General features: G+C 49.4%; 2 protein-coding genes across 13 annotated transcripts in view; both read right to left on the minus strand.

The window, feature by feature from the left end:
- The window catches only part of CDK5RAP1 (CDK5 regulatory subunit associated protein 1), a 45,752-nt gene extending 34,281 nt beyond the window's left edge, over nucleotides 1-11,471 (minus strand). For 5 of the 9 annotated variants that reach the window (XM_014343006.3, XM_063601046.1, XM_034946936.2 and 2 more), the window contains exons 1-3: nucleotides 7,245-7,377; nucleotides 2,573-2,896; nucleotides 820-923 (exon numbers count right to left, since the gene is read on the minus strand). In XM_014343006.3, coding sequence (XP_014198492.1) covers nucleotides 820-923; nucleotides 2,573-2,876 — 408 coding nt within the window. In that variant the 5' untranslated portion in view covers nucleotides 2,877-2,896; nucleotides 7,245-7,377. Of the gene's footprint in view, nucleotides 1-819; nucleotides 924-2,572; nucleotides 2,897-7,244 lie in introns of all 9 variants that reach the window. The other 4 variants (XM_063601045.1, XM_055105008.2, XM_055105006.2 and 1 more) reach the window with 4 other exon arrangements.
- Nucleotides 11,472-13,762: 2,291 nt separating this feature from the next.
- The window catches only part of SNTA1 (syntrophin alpha 1), a 36,150-nt gene continuing 30,862 nt past the window's right edge, over nucleotides 13,763-19,050 (minus strand). The window contains exons 4-8 of one of the 4 annotated variants that reach the window (XM_034946926.3): nucleotides 18,388-18,595; nucleotides 18,109-18,239; nucleotides 15,916-16,144; nucleotides 14,506-14,693; nucleotides 13,763-14,401 (exon numbers count right to left, since the gene is read on the minus strand). In XM_034946926.3, the coding sequence (XP_034802817.2) occupies nucleotides 14,371-14,401; nucleotides 14,506-14,693; nucleotides 15,916-16,144; nucleotides 18,109-18,239; nucleotides 18,388-18,595 (787 nt within the window). In that variant the 3' untranslated portion in view covers nucleotides 13,763-14,370. Of the gene's footprint in view, nucleotides 14,405-14,505; nucleotides 14,694-15,915; nucleotides 16,145-18,108; nucleotides 18,240-18,387; nucleotides 18,596-19,050 lie in introns of all 4 variants that reach the window. The other 3 variants (XM_034946925.3, XM_034946923.3, XM_008967477.4) reach the window with 3 other exon arrangements.

Consider the following 19,050-nt stretch of genomic DNA (forward strand, 5'->3'; position numbering starts at 1 on the left):
TCTGTTTCCCAGGCTGGAGTGCAGTGGGGCAATCTCAGCTCACTGCAACCTCCACCTCCCGAGCGGTTCAAGCAATTCTCCTGCCTCAGCCTGGGATTACAGGTGCCCACCACCACGCCCATTTAATTTTTGTATTTTTAGTAGAGATGGGGTTTTACCATGTTAGCCAAGCTGGTCTCAAACTCCTGACCTCAAGTGATCCACCCGCCTTGGCCTCCCAAAATGCTAGGATTACAGGCATGAGCCACTGCACCCGGCCTATTATTTTTCTTTAACTATTTTTTTCCTTTTTTTTTTTTTTAATAGAGAAAGGAGTCTCGCTCACTTGCCCAGGCTGAAGAGCAATAGCATAACCATAGCTCACTGCAGCCTCAAACTCCTGTCTTCAAGCAATCCTCCTGCCTTGGCCTCCCAAAGTCCTGGGATTGCAGGCATGGTGACCCACACCTGGACATTTTAACCATTTTTAAGGGTACAGTCCTGTGGCATTAAGAACATCTGCAATTTCATAACTACGCATTTTCCATAACTTTTTCATCTTCTGCAACTAAAACCCTGTACTCGTTAAACAGTAACTCTCCAACTTCCCTCCCCACAGCCAATTCTTAACTTAGCTCCTTGTCTGAAGGCGCACATCACCATAAAAGTTTCAAAAACAGCTGGAACAAAAGTACAACTCAGTCCCATGGTGAACACCTCACCCAAGGGAACTCTCTCTCACCAGGGGGCACCCTGCTCCTGAAACTACACCTAAGAACTGGCACAAATGCAGAATCTTGCCCAGGTCCAGGAAACAAAGGAAATAGGAAATGCATGTACCTCCTGGAGGTTACTGGTTCGCAGGTAGCCACTCTTCTGTAAGATGGACCAGGCTATCTCTGTGTCATTCACATTCATCTGGCAGCCATAGGTCTCGAGGTAGACTGCAGTGAGAGGTTAGGGGGAATCCATGGTAGACAGACAACAAGGGGTCTCGTGTCTCAAAAGGTCTCCTTCCCAAATGCTCTAGAAATATCTGAGGCATCTGGTTATCCACTAAGTCCGCTATTGCTTCAATCTTAAGATAACATAAATTGCCAGATGTACCCCCAAATTAATGATAGACCTTCAGAACAAAAGAAATACCATATTAGGCTGGGCACAGTGGTTCATGCCTATAATCCCAGTACTTTGGGAGACTGAGACAGGAGGATTACTTGAGCCCAGGAGTTTGAGACCAGCCAGGGCAACATAGGGAGACCCTGTCTCTACAAAAAATTTAAAAATTAGCCAAGTGATACATGCCTGTGGTCCCAGCTACTCAGGAGGCTGAGGTAGAACTGCTCAAGCCCAGGAGACTGAGGCTGCCGTGAGCCATGATCACACCACTGCACTCAGCCTGGGCAACAGAGTGAGAACCTGTCTCAAACAAACAAAAAAAATACCACATTATATATCCACACCAATTACAAGCCATGTTATCTTTTAAATGGGGAAAACATGTACCTGAGAATCAAGGAAATAGAGTTATAAAAACAGTTAGAAAAGGAAGGACTAGGCTGAGCGTGGTGGCTCACGCCTGTAATCCCAGCACTTTGGGAGGCCAAGGCGGGTGGACCACTTGAGGTCAGGAGTTCGAGACCAGCCTGGCCAAAATGGTGAAACCCACGTCTCCACTAAAAATACAAAAATTAGCCAGGTGTGGTGGCGTGCACCTGTAATCCCAGCTACTCAGGAGGCTGAGGCAGGAGAATCACTTGAACCCAGGAGGCAGAGGTTGCAGTGAGCTGAGATCGCACCATTGTGCTCCAGCCTGGGAGATAGAGCAAGACTCAAAAAAAAAAAAAAAAAGAAAAGAAAAGAAAAGGAAGGGCTAACTGATAGTGTTCATCAGCCTGAAGGGAAAATAAGTTTAAATCCACATGTTACACTCCTCCTCAAAATAAAGAGGTTTTCCAGCCTCTGGAAGTAGCAGCAGTGGCCAGAGGGTACATAAAGTCACAAAATTAAAATGAGGCATCTTCTTACAGTAACTTCATCTTAAATGAAAGCAAGGCTATATTACGAAGTAAAACTAATTTTGTACACAGTTGTAAGAATATGAATTTCACATTCTGGCAGCTTCAAACTATATTCCAAGATCAACCCCTGTCCCCACCAGCAGGTCTTATTTCCAGACTCCAATAAATTCCAACTAAAAGTTAAGAGCTGAATGATAATCAGCTTTTGATCAAATGATTCTCCCACCTCAGCCTCCTGAGTAGCTAGGACTACAGGTGCACGCTATCATACCCGGCTAATTTTTTATTTTTTGTAGAGACAGTGTTTCACCATGTTACCCAGGCTGTTCTTGAACTCCTGGGCTCAAGCAATCCACGCATCTCAGCCTCCCAAAGTGCTGGGATTACAGGCATGAGCCACCGTGCCCAGTCGAGTTTCTTGATATTAATATTACTTGGTGGAGTCTAATGATTCCCACAGCCTTCCCACACTGTTAAACTTCCAAGCCAGTTCTGTAATAAAAGAATCATGCCAGGAATGACAAAGAGGAGCAAGGCAGGAAGCCCAAAGGGATAAGCGAAGTAAAACCAACCTTTTCTCTGCCTTCCAAGAAGTTCATCCATCGTGAGATAGGGAGGTGGGTCTTCCACTTCTGAAGACAGCTTCTCCTGAGGAGCTGAGGCACTTTTTAAAAAATGTTGAAAAGTCGGTCCAGCAGCCAGCCTGGAGCTGAAATCCTTCCGAGCTCCATCCTCCTGCCTCTCTGGACTGGGACACATGGTACTAGAGAGACTGCTGTGTGCCCTGCACATCCTCAGCGTCAGCCAAGACACAGAGGCCAATGGTCCCCAACCCAGAGACCTCTGCACTTGGAGGACACACTGTAAAGGATGCATGGCACTAAACAGCCCACAGTCTGCAAAAGAATGACAGACATCACCAGCATTTATTGAACACTATGGACAGGACACTGCTGTGAGCACTTCAGGTGTATACATCCATTTACCCCTCACAAAAGCCCATGAAGAAGGTACTCCTAATAATATGACCTCTGTTTTACAGTTGGAAAAAACTGAGGCAACTTGCCCAAGACCACACAAAGGAGTGCCAGAGATGAGATGCAAATCCAGGCAGTGTTTTCAAAACAAGGGGTGGTAGAGATAAGATGGAAAGCCCTGACAAAATGACAAAATAGCACCTTGTGCCAAGACCAGTTCCCAAGGCTTTAAGTGTATTAACTCATTAAATCTTTACAGCAATCCTAGGAAGCAGACACTATTATTGTTCCTATTCCGAAAGACATAGGTTGAGGAACTCACCTAAGCTCCTACAGCCAGTAAGCAGTCAAACAAGGACTCAGATAAAAATCTGTATGGATACAAAGCCCGTGCCAATATCCATCTTGCTACACTGCCTCTTAATAAAGTGAAAACCACTCACTGTCTGAGGGCATCTTCCTCTGAGTTCCTTCAGAAGGAAAGCAACTAATGTGAGGGCATTGTATGCCCGATCAGTGACTCCTTCTACCCTTCAAGAGTCTTGGCTGGATGCAGCCGCTCATGCCTGTAATCCCAGGCAGGACTTTGGGAGGCTGAGGCAGGAGGATCACTTGAGGGCAGGAGTTCAAGACCAGCCTGACCAACATGGCAAAACCCCATTTCTACTAAAAATACAAAAGTTAGCCAGATGTGGTGGCAAGTGCCTATAGTCCCAACTACTCAGGAGGCTGAGACAGGAGAATCGCTTGAACCCAGGAAGCACAAGTTGCTATGAACCGAGATCGCACCACTGCACTACAGTCTGGACAACAGAGCGAAAACTCCATCTCAAAACAAAAAAAAAAAGAGTTTCAAACTACTACCTTCAAACTTTCCACCCAGACCCTCTCACACTTGGTTTAGCAAATAACACAACCTTTATAGAGAACAATTTGCCACTTTCCATCAAAATTACAAGTGTGCAAACCATCTGACAAAGCATTTCCACTCATATTTATCCTGCAGATAAATCTATACACATACAAAATGACCTATGTATAAAGACATTCAGTCTAGGCACAGTGGCTCATGCCTGTAATCCCAGCACTTTGGGATGCTGAGGCTGGTGGATGACCTGAGGCCAGGAGTTCGAGACCAGCCTGGCCAACACAGTGAAACCTCATCTCTACTAAAAATACAAAAAATTAGCTGGATGTGGTGGCACACACCTGTATTCTGAGATACCCGGGAGACTGAGGCATGAGAATCTCTTGAGCTCAGGAGGAGAAGGTTGCAGTGAGCCAAGATCACGCCACTGCACTCTAGCCTGGGCAACAGAGTGAGACTGTCTCAAAAAATAAAAATAAAAGATATTCAATGCAACAGTGTTTCTAATAGCAAAGGAAAGGGAAAGATCTAAATGTTATCAATAAAGGACTAGTTAAGTAAGTTCTGGTGCATCCATACAATGAAACAAGATACAACTGTTAGAAACCAAGGCTGGTGGCCGGGTGCAGTGGCTCATGCCTATAATCCCAGCATTTTGGGAAGCTGAGACAGAAACATCACTTGAGCCAGGAATTCGAGACCAGCCTGGGCAACATAGTGAGACCTCATCTCTATAAAAATAACAAAAAATAGCCGAGCACAGTGATGCACACCTGTAGTCCCAGCTACTCAGGAGGTTGAGATGAAAGGATTGCTTGAGCCCAGGAGATCAATGCTGCAGTAAGCCATAATCGCACCACTGCACTCCAGCCTGGGTGACAGAGTAAGACCCTATCTCAAAAAAATAAAAATAAAAATAAATGAGGCTGAACCTATACATGACAAAGGCAAGGAAGCAATATGCTCCATGCTACCTACATTATACTATTGTTGAATCTGTGGGGAAAGAGGGTGGGAATATTTAGGTACCTATTTGCAGGTACATACAATATCTCTAGAATGCATAAGAAACAATAGTTGCCTCCCAGGAAGACTTAGGTGACTAAGGTACAGGAGATGAAGCCATACTATTTACTTTTTTTTTTTTTTTAATTTTCTGACTAAGGAAGAATTCTAGGATCACCATATATTTTTACTGGACCCCACATCTATGGCCTACCACACTCCAGCCATGCCACACTTCTTTGTATTAATCTTCACTAGCTTATAGGATTTTACACATGCTGTTCTCTGGCTGGTATTTATCTTCTCTCTAGTGGCCTATGGTACTTTCAGCTTTCTTCCTCTGGGAAGCCTGCTCTGGCCATCACCCCCGAAGTCTAGGTGGGGTCCTCCTCTGGGTTCCCAAAGCTCTATTCTACCTCTCCATCACAAGACTCATCACACTTTGCTGTTAATTATTACTGACACTTCTGCCAGCCCTAGTAAACTGGCAGGTTCCTGCAAGCAGGGAACAAGTATCATTCATTTCTACACCTTCACCATCTCCCATTGTGGTAGCTGCCTCATGGCAGGTGCTAAACATCAGTGGTTCCCAACCTTTTTGGTACTAGGAATTGGTTTCATGGAAGACAATTTTTCCACAGACAGGGAAGCAGGGGTGTGTTGAAACTGTTCCACCTCAGGCATTTAGATTCTCACAAGGAGCATGCAATCTTGAGCCAGTGCGGTGGCTGACATCTATAATCCCAGCACTTTGGGAGGCCGAGGCAGGCGGATTGTTTGAGCTCAGGAGTTCGAGACCAGCCTGGGCAACATGGCAAGACCATGTTAATTTGTTGTCTCTACAACAAATTAAAAAATAAAAAATTAGCCGGCCATTGTGGTATGTGCCTGTAATCCCAGCAACTTGGGAAGCTGAGGTAGGAGGATCACTTGAGCCGGGGAGGCAGAGATTGCAGTGAGCTGAGATTGCGCCACCGCACTCCAGCCTGGGCAACAGAGAGAGAGAGACCTTGTCTCAAAAAAAAAAAAGGAAATGGAATGCACAAACTAGATGCCTTGCATATACGCAGTTCACAATAGGGTTTGTGTTCCTGAGAAACTAATGCCGTGGCCAATCTGACGGGAGGCAGAGCTCGGGCAGTAATGCCAGCTTTGCTGCTCACCTCCTGCTGTGCAACCCGGTTCCTCACAGGGCACGGACAGGTACCATTCTACCACCTAGGGTTAGGGGAACCCTGCTATACATGTGTAAAGAGCAGATGTGGCCCATTACCTTTCCAATGAGATCACCTGCCACATCTGCTACTAGCACTTAGGAGCAATGCCAACCCAGTTTCAAGAATCAGAGAAGAACAGCCTTAAAGTGTGAGCTTTAAAATCGCCCCTTTCTACTCCATAATTGCTGTGTGACCTTTGGCAAGACAAATTTCTGTCTCTGAGCCGCCAATTCCACGTGTGTAAAATAAGGATAAAAGCAGCACCTACCACCCCAGAAGTGTTATAAAATATTAAAAACCCAACTTGAGATACAGTAAGCGTTCACTAACTGCACATTCACAGCCCACACCCCCTTTCACAGAGAGTATTACAGCATCCTGGTTAAGAGTATGAACTCCACTAAAAATACAAAACTTAGCCGGGTGTGGTGGTATGCGCCTGTAATCCTAGCTACCCAGGAGGCTGAGGCAGGAGAATCGCTGGAACTCGCGGGGCAGGGGCTACAGTGAGCCGAGATCGCGTCACTGCACTCCAGCCTGGGCGACAGAGCAAGACTCCGTCTCAAGAAAAAAAAAAGTATGGACCCTGGAGTCAGAATCTGACCCCACTGCTGCCAAGCCAGCTAAACCTTAGGCACCTGTCTTAAACTCTGGGAGCCTCTAGATGGGGATAATAGCACCTATCTCCATAAGCCTACTGTGGGATCAAATGCAATAATACAAGCAAAATGCTTTGCATAACGCAATGTAGAAGCCTCTCTGGAGGCTCGAAATTAATTCTGACAGTCGGCAATGAGGCTGGAACAACAGCGTACAACATCCCAAACATTGTATTGGCTGGTTACAATGCGTTAGGCATGGTGCAAAGCATTTTCCGCGAATTATTACCTATAACCCTCACAGCAACCCTGCGAGGCAGGCTGTACTGTCAACCCCACTTCACGGGTGGCGAAGCGAAGCCTTGAAAGAAGTGGAGGTGACCTGTCCAAGGTCACACGGGGTTAGGCGGCGGGGTTAGGGTACGAACCCCTACAGCCTGACGCCAGGCCCCACGCCATAACCACCGTGCCATCCTCCCTCTTGAACACCGTGCGCTTCCCGGGATCCGCGGCCCCTCCTGCCCCAGGCGCCAGTCAAAAGCGGGTGCGCAGCCCACCCTGGCGGCCGCGCTGCTCACCTCCCGCAGCAGCAACAGTGCCCGGGGTCCCGCAGCGTAAGTTCTGCCGGCAAGTCGGATCCCCTCACAGGTCCGCCGCTGCGCTCATACACAAGCGACTTCCGTTCCGCCGCTACTTCAGGCCGGGTCATGCTAACGGAAGTGCTTTCTTTTTACAGTCCGGGTGGACCCAAAGCTCCGTGGCGGTGCTGAACTTTAGGGCAGCCACTAGCCACGGACTTAAGCGGCAATTGAGCTCCTCAAAGTGGGTGAGTGCAAATCAAATGTGCGCTAAATGTCAGATACACCGGATGTGGAAGAAGAAATGTCAAATAGTTCATATATATAATGTTTATATTGATTATGTGCTGCAATAATTGTTGGGACATATTGGATTAAATAAGTACATTTGTTGAATTAGTTTTTTTTATTTGTAGCTATGGTGGTAGAAATATTTGAATTAAGTTCACCTGTTGTTTCTTTTTACTTTTTCAATGTGGCTAGCAGGGGGAAAAATAATATGGTGTGATCATGGCTCACTGCAGCTTCCGCCTCCCATGCTAAAGCAATCCTCCCACCTCAGCCTCCCAAGTGGCTGGGACTATAGGCAGGCGCCACCACGCCCAGCTAAAAATTTTTTTTATTTTTTTGTAGAGACCAGTCTCCCCATGTTGCCCAGGTTGGTCTCAAACTCCTACCTAGGCGCAAGCCATCCTCCCACCTTGGCCTCCCAAAGTGCCGGGATTGTAGGCATGAGCCACCGTGTCCGGTCCTTACTGGGAAATTTTAAGTCACCTAAGAGGTTCACGCTCTATTTCTATTGGAGGGTGCTGCCCTGTAGGTTAATGACTTCCTGATTCACATCTCCAGCTGGACCCTCCCTGCAGTACCAGAGCCATAGCTCAGCTGCCTACTTGACACCCCTTCTTGAGTGTCTGATGACCATCTCTAACTTATACAGAACTCTTCATTTCCACACATGCACCTTCACCAAAAACCTGTACCTGTCATTCTGGCCCATCTCAGTAAATGGCCCAACCATCCTTCCAGGTGCACTAGGAGGAACTGAATGGTCATTTTCTTCACCTCCCTGGATCCCCACATTCTATCTGTCAGTAAGCCCTGTCAACTCTAACTCCAAAATGTCAAATCTGTCTACTCGGTAGCTACAACTACCCAGGCCACCATTGTCTCATCAGAAACAATCACAGTAGCCTGCTAATGGTCACCTTGTCTCCTGAGAACAGTTTCCCACACATAGCCTAAGGGAATTTGTGTTTGTTTTATTAAATCAAATTATATCACCCCTCTCCTGAAAACTCTCCGTGGCAGGCCGGGCGTGGTGGCTCACATCTGTAATCCCAGCACTTTGGGAGGCCAAGATGGGCAGATTGCTTGAGCCCAGGAGTTCTAGACTAGCCTGAGCAACATGATAAAACCCCATCTCTACAAAAAACACAAAAATTACCCCGGCATGGTGGTGGGTACCTGTGGTCCCAGCTACTCAGAAGGCTGAGGCAGGGACGATTGCTTGAGCCAGGGAAGTTGAGGCGGCAGTGAACCATGACCTCAACACTGCACTCCAGCATGGGTACCAGAATGAGACCATGTCTTGAAAAAGAAACAAACAAAAACAGCCGGGCACGGTGGCTCATGCCTGTAATCCCAGCACTTTGGGAGGCTGAGGTGGGTGGATCATGAGGTCAGGAATTCGAGACCAACCTGGCCAATATGGTAAAACCCCGTCTCTACTGAAAATAAAAAATAAAAAATAGCTGGGCATGGTGCCGCGTGCCTGTAGTCCCAGCTACTAGGGAGGCTGAGGCAGGACAATTGCTTGAACCTGGGAAGCGGAGATTGCAGTGAGCCAAGATGGAGCCACTGCACTCCAGCCTGGGCGACAGAGCAAGACTCCATCTCAAAAAAAAAGAAAAGAGAAGAAAAAAACAAAAAAAAAAGCTTAAGAGCTTTCCATTGCCCGTGCAATAAAATCCAGATTTCCTACTGTATCCTAGGGGCCTGCATGATGTGGCCCCTGCTTTTTTTTTGAGACGACGTCTCACTCACTCTGTCGCCCAGGCTGGAGTGCAGTAGTGCAATCTCGGCTCACTGCAACATCCGCCTCCCAGGTTAAAGCGACTCTCCTGCCTCAGCCTCCCGAGTAGCTGGGATTACAGGCGTGCACCACCACGTCAAACTAATTTTTGTATTTTTAGTAGAGCAGGGTTTCACCATGTTGGCCAGATTGGTCTCAAACTCCTGGCCTCAAGTGATCCGCCCACCTCGACCTCCTAAAGTGCGAGGATTACAGGCGCCCACCACCACGCCCGGCTGATTTTTGTTTTTACTAGAGATGGGGTTTCGCCATGTTGGCCAGGCTGGTCTCAAACTCCTGCCTCAAGTGATCCTCCTATCTCAGCCTACCAAAGTGCTGGAATTACAAGCATGAGCCACCATGTCTGGCCCCCTGCTTACTTTTACTTCTCCAACCCACGTACTTCTTACCACTTACTTCTCCTACTGTGTTCTTTCTAGTTGACTATACTTCAACTACATAATTTTATCTTGCTCCTTCAATAACCCAAGCAAATGTTTATTTCAGACCCTCTGTCCTTTTTTTTTTTCTTTTCTTTTTTGAGACGGAGTCTTGCTCTATTACCCAGGCTGGAGTGCAATGGCGTGATGTTGGCTCACTACAACCTCCGCCTCCCAGGTTCAAGCAATTATCCTGCCACAGCCTCCCAAGTAGCTGGGATTACAGGCACGCAACACCATGCCCACAGAGCTTCTCTTCTTACTGTTATCTTTCTGGAATGCTCTTCTCCAAAATTGTTTCATGGCTGGCCCCTTCTCATCCTTTAGGTCTCAGCATAAATATCAGCTCTTCAGAGAGACCCTCTCTGACCACTTCATATAAACTACTCTATCACTTCTCTTATTATTTTCTTCACCATATTTGTCACTATTCAAAATGTTGGCGTTACTTATTTTCTTATCATTGCCTATTCCCTGGACTATCAGCTAGGGAGGGACACGTCGTGTCTTGTTCATGACTTTATCCCCATGATCTACAAAGGGTCTGACTCATAGAAGGGCTTAATGAAAATTTGTTGAATGAATAAATGACTGCTTTCTGTCTTAGTTTGGGCTCCCCAGAAGCAGACCTGAGACAAGTATTTTTTTTTTTTTTAGACCAAGTCTCACTCTGTTACACAGGCTAGAGTGTAGTGGCCCAATCTTGGCTCACTGCAACCTCCACCACCCGGGTTCAAGCGATTCTCCTGCCTCAGCCTCCTGAGTAACTGGGATTACAGGCAAGCGCCACCACGCCCGGCTAATTTTTGTATTTTTAGTAGAAACAGGGTTTCACCATATTGGCCAGACTGGTCTCTAACTCCCCACCTGAGGTGATCCACCCACCTTGGCCTCCCAAAGTGCTGGGATTACAGGCATGAGCTACTGTGCCCGGCTACTGAGACAAGTATTTGAGTGCAGGTAGTTGATTTGCAAAGTAATCTCAGGAAACACTGGTAGGGTAGTAGGGGAGTGAAACAGGGAGGGGAGACAGCCAATAAACATTGTTAACAAGCAACTTTCTTGCAGGCATCTAGGTCTTAATCCTGCTGGAGAACACTGGGAAATAATGCAGAACACTGTGCTGGTTAATTATTTGTGTCAACTTGACTGGGCCACAGGTTGCCCAGATATCTAGTTAAACGTTATTTCTGGGTGTTTCTTGAGGAAGAGATTAGCTTTGGTGGACTGAGTAGAGTAGACTACCCTCCACAATCTGGATGGACATCATCTAACCCCTTGGGGACCCAAATAGGACAGGAAGACAGAGCAAGGTTGAATTCTCTGTCTGCCTGACTGCTTAAGCTGAGACATTGGTCTTCTCCTGCCCTTGGACTGGGACTTAAACACCATTGGCACTCCTGATTCTCAGTCTTTTAGATTCAAACTGGAATTTACACCACCACCTTTCCTCGGTGTGCAGCTTGCAGATGGCAAATTGTAGGACTTCTCGGCCTCTATAATCACTTGAGCCAATTCCTTATAATAAATCTCATTCTAGATGTAGAAATATACATATAGTGGCCAGACACAGTGGCTCATGTCTGTAATCCCAGCACTTTGGGAGGCCAAGGTGGGAAGATCACTGGAGGTCAGGAGTTCAAGACCAGCCTGGCCAACATGGTGAAACCACATCTCTAATAAAAGTGCAAAAATTATGGCCAGGCGCAGTGGCTCACACCTGTAATCCCAGCACTTTGGGAAGCCGAGGCAGGCGGATCACCTGAGGTCAGGAGTTCAAGACCAGCCTGGCCAACATGGTGAAACCCCCGTCTCTACTAAAAATACAAAAAAATTAGCCGGGCATGGTGGCGAGCGCCTGTAATCCCAGCTGCTCAGGAGGCTGAGGCAAGAGAATTGCTTGAGGCCAAGACAGGAGGATTGCTTGAGTTCAGGAGTGTGAGACCAGCCTGGGTAACATGGCAAGACCCCATCTCTACAACAAATTAAAAAATAAAAAATTAGCCAGCCATGGTGGCACAGTCCTATAGTCTTAGCAACTTGGGAGGCTGAGGTAGGAGGATCACTTGAGCCTGGGAGGCCGAGACTGCAGTAAGCTGGGATCCCGCAACTGCACTCCAGCCTGGGCAACAAAGCGAGACCCCACCTCCAAAACAAAAAATAGGGCGGAGGGCGGTGTTCCAAGTGAAGGCACCAGACTGCTGATGGCCAGAAGGAAAAGGAGTGAGTCTTTGGTGGTTTGGGATGTTGCTGAAAATTTAGTGGATAAGCTGAGAAAATTTCATTCTCACAAAGAAACAATGCTACCATTATAAGTAAGCTAAAAGTGATTGCCTCAAAGTTAAGTTACCTGGTCTCTCTTTTTTTTTTTTTTTTTGAGACAGAGTCACGCTCTGGGGCCCAGGCTGGAGTGCAGTAGCGCAATCTCTGCTCGCTGCAAACTCCACCTCCAGGGTTCAAATGATTCTCCTGTCTCAGCCTCCTGAGTAGCTGAGATTACAAGTGCACACCACCATATCTGGCTAATTTGTTGTTGTTGTTGTTGTTGTTTGTTTTGTTTGTTTTTCTGAGACCGAGTCTCACTCTGTTACCCAGGCTGGAGTGCAGTGGCCGCGATCTCAGCTCACCGCAACCTTCACCTCCCAGGTTCAAGCAATTCTCCTGCCTCAGCCTCCTGAGTAGCTGGGATTACAGGCAGGTGCCACCATGCCCGGCTAAGTTTTGTATTTTTAGTAGCAACAGGGTTTCACCATGTTGGCCAGGCTGGTCTTGAACTCCTGACCTCAGGTGATCCGCCCACCTCAGCCTCCCAGAGTGCTGGGATTACAGGCATGAGCCATCGCACCAGGCACATCATCTTTGTTTTATCTTGTCGCTACATTAAAGAAACTGAACCTTTCAAAAGTTTAAAAAAAAAAAAAGTTCTGGGCTTGGCGCGGTGTCCTAGCACTTTGGGAAGCTGATGCAGGAGGATCACTTGAGGTCAGGAGTTTAAAACCAGCCTGGCCAACATGGTGAAACCCTATCTCTACTAAAAATACAAAACATTAGTGGGGCATGGTGGTGGGCGCCTGTAATCCCAGCTACTCGGGAGGCTGAGGCAGGAGAATCGCTTGAACCGGGAGGTGGATGTTGCAGTGAGCTGAGACCCCGCCTGGGTGACAGAGCAAGACTCCGTCTCAAAAAAAAAAAAGTTCTCCATCATTGCCATTGTCATTGTGATTTTAGGTAGGGAGTCATAACCACTGCCCACTCACATCCAGCCAGCACATCGCAGTTTCCGAAGTACCAAACACATTCCACTCCACCTCCCTTCTGCAGGAAAGGGTCCTGAAGCTCTCTAAGATGGCTTTGACATGGGTCCACAAATTCTTTGACATTCCTTTCTTCAAGAGGTGGAGCCTAATTCCCCTCCCTTTGAGTGTGGACTGAACTTAGTGACTCATTTCTAATGAATAGAACAAAGCAGAAGCAACAGTGTAAGGCTTCCAAGACCGCGTCATAAGAGGCACTGTTTGTGGCTTCCTCCTTGCTCTCTCTTCTGTCTCACTGTGGGGAAAGCCAACTGCCATATCATGAGAAAACTCAAGCAGCAGCTCTAGGGTTAGCCCTACATGGTGAGGAACTGAGACCTCCTACCCACAGCCATGTGCATGAGCAGTATTAGAATGGATCCTCCAGCCCCAGTCAAGCCTTCAGATGACTGCAGCCCTAGCCGACAACTTGACTGCAACCTCATGAGCGACCCTGAGACAAGAACAGCCCAGCTTAGCCCCTCTCAAATTTCTGACCCACAGAACCTAAGAGATAATGAATATTTGTCATTTTAAGCTGCAAATTTTGGGTAATTTGTCACACAACAATAGATAACCAATACACTGTCTTTGGCCCACGTGGTAAAGGTCTGTTCTTCTCCAGGGAAAAGTGCCCTAGTCCTTGGTCTGGTCCATCTTGGGACTGCAGGGGCCACCCCAGGACCCAAAGGCCAAGGCACAGACCACATACACTGGGCCAGGCTGCCTGTGTGCTCACAGGCTGTTTATTTATCCAAGAGTAAGGAGGAGAGAGAGAGGATGAAGAGAAAAACCAGACTCCCCACGGTGGCAGGGCTGAGGGGAAAAACAAACAGAAAATCTCCTCTTCTTTCTCTTTTGCTGACCCCAGGGTACTCCAGCTTCAGATGGGACCTCTGGGGATGGCTTAGGGGCCTCGAGGAGGCCTGGCAGCTCAGCTGTTGGCTGGGGTCAGGATCCGCACAGGGGCAGGTCCCAGACTCGGAATGGCTTCTGTGTACACAAAATATCTCTCTGCAAAAGGCACTGGTGGAGGGGGGCAGCAGGAAGGCCACCCCATCACAGGCAGAGTCCACTCTGTCCTGCGTCTGGGTCCTGGGCCCCAAGACCAATCCAGTCTCCCTCAGGGGTGGGGTCTCGGAGGCCCTTGTTCCTCTCCTCTCCCTTCCCTCAGCCCAGGGGTGAGCAGGCAGTCGGTGGAGGCCCAGCTCAGGCCATGTCATGGACACCCCTCTTCAGGGCTAGTGCATCTGGCGACTTCTAGGCCAACAGCCCGAGGCGGGTGACTTTGGCCGACAGGAAGGAGTGGATGATGAAGACTATGGTTTTGGGACACGAGTGCAGGTCCAGCTGCTGGAGGGTGGATGGAGAGAAGAGTCAGGGCCCTGGCCAGCCTGGCCTCCGAGAGTGCACACCCCCTCCTCCCCAGGGTGCAGAGGCAGCCCCTCACTCACGATCTCGCCTTCAGCACCTCCAAAATCCAGGAAAAGGAGACTGGCACCGTCATCTGAAGACATCTGCAGCTTCTCGAAGGGCTGTCGCAGGAGCACAGCTCGGGCTGCACCTGGCTCAGCCGCCCACAGTGTGAAGCCCTTGTCGATGTGCACAGACAGGCTGCAGGGACGCCCATTCCACGTGCAGGCTGCAGGGAGGGCACATAGGTACAGGCACAGCTGGCACCTCAGAGACTACACCCCAACCTCCAACCCCCACCGCAGCTTACAAAGTGGGGCCTGAATGCCTCCAGGGATGGGAGGCTCACTGTTTGTCGTGGCACCAGTACACCCACCCTGCAGAGAGTCATCACCCCCACCCTCAGAGGACCTACACCCACTTCCAGTCCCACTTCCAGCAGCACAAGTAGAAAGGGGGAGCTTAAAATGTGCCATGGACAGGAGGCTCACTGCTGAAAAAGGCATCATCAGATCTACCAAGCACCGCCCTTGGAGACCTGCAGAGTTACCCAGCTAAATTTAAATTTCAGATAAACAATGACTAATTTGGGCATACTTCTGTGAAAAAAGTATTCATTGTTAACCTGAAATTCAAATGAGGCTGGGTGTCCTGTATTTATTTCCTCTGGCAACCCTACCCCAAGTGCCATCTCTCACATCCTCACCAGCAGATTGACAAAACTGGGGCAAGAAAACCCCAGGGAGAAGAGTCTCTGCCTGCTAGGGCACCTGCACATCCAAAACAGAGGGCCCAAACCCAACTTCCTTTTTTTTTTTTTTTGGAGAAACAGTCTCACTCTGTTACCCAGGCTGGAGTGCAGTGGGCGCAATCTCGGCTCACCACAACCTCCACCTCCCGGGTTCAAGTGATTCTCGTGCCTCAGCTTCCTGCGTAGCTGAGACTACAGGCACCTAGTACCATGCCCGGCTAATTTTTGTATTTTTTTTTTTTTTTTTTTTTGAGACAGTCTTGCTCTGTCGCCCAGGCTGGAGTGCAGTGGCGCAATCTGGGCCCACTACAACCTCCACCTCCCAGATTCAAACAATTCTGCCTCAGCCTCCCGAGTAGCTAGGACTACAGGCGCCCACCACCATGCCCGGCTAATTTTTGTATTTTTAGTAGAGACAGGGTTTCACCATTTTGGCCAGGCTGGTCTCAAACTGCTGACCTCAAGTGATCCACCCGCCTCAGCCTCCCAAAGTGCTGGGATTACAGGCGTGAGCCACTGCACCTGGCCAATTTTTGTATTATTAGTAGAGACAGGGTTTTGCCATGTTTGCCAGGCTGGTCTCAAACTTCTGACCTCAGGTGATCCACCCACCTTGACCTCCAAACCCCATTTTCTATCCCCTCCTGAAGTGCCCTAAAGAAGGAAGCTTGAATGCCCCTGGGGATAAGAGGCTTATTACCAGAGGGACACTCCCAGATCCTCCCAGCACACCTGTAGACACCTCCTGCACACCCTCGGCGGCCCGGTGACAGCCATCCACAAGCTGGCGGGTCCAGGCAGCCAGCTCCTGCGGTGACTCCACGCTGAACAGGTGAGTGTCCACACCGTGACGCGTGCCCGTGCGCAGGGCAAAAGAGAGCTCTGCATCGTAGGGCACTGAGCCCTTGGAGGGGCCTGAGTGCACCAGTCTGGGGGTTGGGGGCAGAGGGCTGAGCATGAGGCCTCGGGCCGGAGGCAAATAGTTCTGGGCAAAGGGGCCAGTGACCTGGGAAGAAACCCTGTAAATCCTTTACCACCTAACAGGACAGGACTTTCCAGGGGGCACTGATTGACTCAGCAGGAGACATCTCCTGCCACCTTCCCCATCACTCCCTTGGCTCTGGCTATACTGGTGTCATCACACACACCTAGCACATGCCTGCCTCAGCACCTTTGCATATGCTCTTCCCTCTGCCTATACATGCTTCCCTGATTATCTGCACGGCTCACTCCCTCACTTCCTTCAGATGTTAGTTTAAATGTCACCTCCTCTGAGAAGCCTTCCCTGACCTCCCAGTCCAAAATAGCACCCTTGTCACTCACTAGCCTTACTTTTTAATCATGGTACCAGAAATTATACTTTTTATTATTTGTTTTCGTTGGTTTTTGACTGTCTTTTTCACTAGAATGTCAACTAGGTTAGAAATTTTGATCTTGTGTTCACCACTGTATTCCCAGTAACTAAAACCATGCCTGACCACAGTAGGTGCTCAGTAAACTTTTGTTGCCTAACTTGAATCACTTGATTAGGCAGACAGTCCAGGACCTAGTTATCCCTAGTAGCCAGCAGGCTCCTGACACACGGGCCAGAGCCAGCCTGAGGTAAGGAGACATGGGGGACAAGGACTTCAGACCCCTGCAGCTTGACTCTCACTTGCTGTGTGGCCTTGGTAAGCCAACTGCCCCTCTCTGGGGCAGAGAGTTCTGCCCCATATCCCTCTTTGTTCCTCCCTCCACCCACTCTTTCTCCTATAGCTCAGTTCCCCCCGCCACAGACTGCTGCTGACACCAGCCTTCGACTTTCCAGCCCTGAGCTGCAGACCCTCGAGTCCCCAAGCTTCCTATCCAAGCTCCCTCTCCATCCCACACACACTCTGGACTTAACTCAGCATCTTGCTCCAGCCTCCTCCCTTTCCACCCCCACCCCCAGTCCCACGCTCACCCAGACACAAGCTCCAAACCTCCTGTTCATTCCGGACCCCTCCTTCACCCGCCCCATCTGGCAAGCACGGAGCCCTGTTAATTTTACACCCATGTGGTTTCCAATGCCAATGCTGCCTTTCTTCCCCATCTGCTCCTGCCACCCACCTCCACCTCCCCCAGCCACCATCATCTCTCCTGCATGACTGCAGCACCTCCCCACTTCCATCCTGCACTCTCCACTGCATTCTCCACGTGGCAGCCACAGGGATTCTCTTAAAGCAACCAGAGCACCTCGCTCCCCAGCTTAAACCCTTCAACACTACCAAACTCTTAAGCTAAAGCTAACATTCCTTAATCAGGCAATAGAAGCTCTTCAAGATCAGGCCCTGCCAACTCCCTTCTCTCCATTTCCTGCATGAATTCTGGTTATCACAAACTCATAGCTCCATGAACATGCTATAGCCCTTCATGCCTCTGTACTTTTGACCATGATGTTCTCTCTGCATGGGATGCTCTTTCACCCTTTCTTAAACAGAAAACTTCTACTCATCCATCAAAGTCCAGCTCAAATGTCACCTCCTCCCTGAAGCCTTCCTCTACTACCCCAACAGAGTTAAGTGGCTCCTACAAACCCTGCACTGTAATGGCTGTTCCTGGGTCTGTCTCCCCAGCCAGACAAGGTTCTCTCTGGAGGCAGAAACTGTTGGGGTCAGCTCTGTGCCCTCTGAACCATGCAGCACAAGGCATAAGTGTCAGCGAATGAGTGGCTAATGGGGGCCTTATATCCTTTAGTTCCAAGCACCCATTTTACAGATGAGGAAACTGAGGCCCATACAGGGCAGAGACTTGCTTCAGGTCACCTGGGGAATAGCTGAGGGTGGACAGGGTTGGAGTTCCCAGCTTCTGGGGCCCTGCTGGAGCATCTCCTGGCAAGTTCTGGGGGAGACATACTGCCCCTGCCCGTGGGTACCTGGTGGCGATGAGTGGGGCAGTACGGGCTGGCCGGCTCAGGGCCTCGCGGGTCTCGGGGAGAGACAAGTAGAGGAGCAGTTCCTTTTCAGTTAGCAGGGCCAGGGTGGGGGCTGTGCCCCCACTGGGCAGCTGCAGAGAACAAAACAGCAGTGAGGATGGGTGGGGGAAGAGAGGGCAGAGGGCCAGGGCAGGGTGAGGTGGCCAGGGGCACTGGGAACAGGGCCAGCTCCAAAGGAGCGGAAGAGAGGGAGGGATAGGTCCCAGGCCCAGCAGGTACCTGCTCAGTTAGCCAGCCAATCTGCTTGATGTCCTGGCTCCCAGCTGTGCTGGTGGCTGCCAACAGTGCCTGCAGCTCATCCTTGACCCGCGGCGTCAGAGCGTTGACCTGGGCTTGGATGGCAGTCGCCCACGACCTCGCACTAGCCTCATCCTTGGCCCTCAGGAAGAGGGTGTCTTGACCATCTGCCGAGCAGATCTCCAGATACCTGCAGGCACAAATGGGTGGAGACAAGGACCTGACCATTAGGCTGCAGCTGCCCAACCCTGGCCCAAGAAACCCCACCCACCACCAAACCAGGAGAAACCAGGGGGATGTCCATGAGAGAATCAGGAGCAACCCTCACTGCTGGGCTCCAGCCACAGTTGCTGGGGCCTCATGGGGCATAGGAACAAGCGAGTGTGACATACACACACGTGTTCATATATTTTGTGGGGTTTTTGTTGTTGTTTTTGAAACGGAGCCTCGCTCTGTCACCCAGGCTGCACTGCAATGGCCCAACCTCCGCCTCCCAGGTTCAAGTGATTCTCCTGCCTCAGCCTCCCAAGTAGCTGGGATTACAGGCACACGCCACCACACCCAGATAATTTTTGTATTTTTAATAGAGATGGGGTTTCACCATGTTGGCCAGGATGGTCTCGATCTCCTGACCCCGTGATCCGC

Source organism: Pan paniscus, chromosome 21, assembly GCF_029289425.2.
Source record: "Pan paniscus chromosome 21, NHGRI_mPanPan1-v2.0_pri, whole genome shotgun sequence".
Classification (NCBI taxonomy): domain Eukaryota; kingdom Metazoa; phylum Chordata; class Mammalia; order Primates; family Hominidae; genus Pan; species Pan paniscus.